The sequence below is a fragment of the Acanthisitta chloris genome, unplaced genomic scaffold, assembly GCF_000695815.1.
Source record: "Acanthisitta chloris isolate BGI_N310 unplaced genomic scaffold, ASM69581v1 scaffold21152, whole genome shotgun sequence".
NCBI classification, from domain to species: Eukaryota; Metazoa; Chordata; class Aves; order Passeriformes; family Acanthisittidae; genus Acanthisitta; species Acanthisitta chloris.
The window spans coordinates 1-1,545 of NW_008660129.1; the positions used below are offsets into that span (position 1 = coordinate 1).

At 63.0% G+C, this 1,545-nt stretch overlaps 1 protein-coding gene across 1 annotated transcript in view; it reads right to left on the minus strand.

Annotated features, from left to right (window-relative positions):
• Nucleotides 1-7: 7 nt before the first annotated feature.
• LOC103797493 (chromosome unknown open reading frame, human C6orf132) overlaps nt 8-1,545 on the minus strand; it is a gene marked incomplete at its 3' end in the record, with an annotated part of 12,468 nt that continues 10,930 nt past the window's right edge. The window contains exon 5 of the mRNA XM_009069713.1: nt 8-1,527. Within this exon, the coding sequence (XP_009067961.1) occupies nt 8-1,527 (1,520 nt within the window). The remainder of the gene's footprint in view (nt 1,528-1,545) is intronic.

Here is a 1,545-nt window from a genome sequence, read left to right on the forward strand (position 1 = left end):
TGGCGGCCCCGCTGGGCTCTCTGCCGAGCTGCCAGCAGCAGAGCCATGGGGGAGCCACGCTCCACCCGCTCCCCCGTCACGGGGTGGATCAGCACCTCCTCTTGGCCCTCTCCCGAGGTGCCCGGGGGGCTCCTGGCTGAGCTCGTGGCACAGGGTGGTTCAGCTGGCTCTGGGGCACGAGGTGGCTCGGTCGAGCTGGCCTCGGCCCGGTGCACTTTGTACTGGAAGATGGTTGTGCTGGGCTGTGGTGTTGGGCTCTGTGTGGGGGAAACGTGGGGTGAGGGAGGGGTAGGAGCAGGGGGTTCCTCTGCTGGCCCCTGAGGTGGGTCTGGGGTGCTGATGCTGCTGTTGAGGGATCCAGGAGTAGGGGTCAAGTCCTCTGTGGCTTTGCTAGCAGCAGGAGTGGGATGGTCCTTGTCCTTGTCATCTGTCTCATCCTTCCCCACAGCAGCCACCGGTGCTGGGAGAGAGTTGGGGACCGGTTTTGGCAGCACTAAGTCACCCGTGTCTGGGATGCTCTTCCTTAGGTCTGGGGGGCTCTTCCTCACATGTGGGGTGCTGGTGCCATTCTCAGTTCCCTGCTTCTGGGTGCTGAGCCCTGGGGCAGGTTTCCCTTCTTTCTTCATGGACAGCACAGCCTCCAGCTCGTTCCTGATTGTCATCACGCTGCGGGTCGGCGCCGTGGGGATGCTCTCTGGGGCAGTGACTGCTGTGCTGGGAGAGCTCCCATTGGTGCTGGGGGTGCTGCTGGGCACCTCTTTCTTCTCACTCTCCCCTCCTTTGGATAACCCTGTGTCCTTCCCAGCAGGTCTGGCAGGTTGGGGCTCACTGAGAACAGGCTCATGGCTGCTGGCACGGTTGGTACCACCATCCATGGGTTGGGGTGCAGGTGGTTTCTCCATCGGCCTCTCCTCCCGGCGTGGGGAGCGCAGCAGAGCCGAGAGCTCATTCCGCAGCTGGTTCAGGTTGTTGGCATCCTTCCAGTCATCATTCCAGTCATCCTCACAGGTCGGGTAGTCTGGAGGGGGGAGATCCAGGTCATTTGCAGTGAGAGGTTCAGATTTTGGAGGGGAGTCCCTCTCGGCTGTTTTCGGCTGGGGAACCTTCTCCACCTCAGATTGTGGCAGTGGGGACTGGCGACCTGCAGGATTGAGCCCTGGACCTGGCTTGGGGCTCAGTGGAGGGGGTGTCAGCACAGCTGGCTTTGTGGTGACCTGTCTCAGTGCAGAATTCCTTTGCTCAGCTTCTCCTCCCACACGAGCCTTGGCCGCAGGTCGTATGGTGAAGCAAGGTGGGAGGGGAGGCCGAGAGTGAGGCTGCCTGGGCAGGGGCTCCTGCCGGACAGGCTGGTTCTCCTGCACAGGGATGGAGGAGGAACGGGTTGGGGTCGGTGGGGGCACCTTGAAAGACCTGGGGAAGGTGAGGTGAGGCTCAGGGCAGTGCTTGGGCTGCAGATTCTCCTTGGGGATGGGGGCAGCAGGCACCCCAACCTGGGCAGGGCAGAGCGGTCCCTCCGCGTCCGCCTGCCTCGTGTTCAGCACCGTC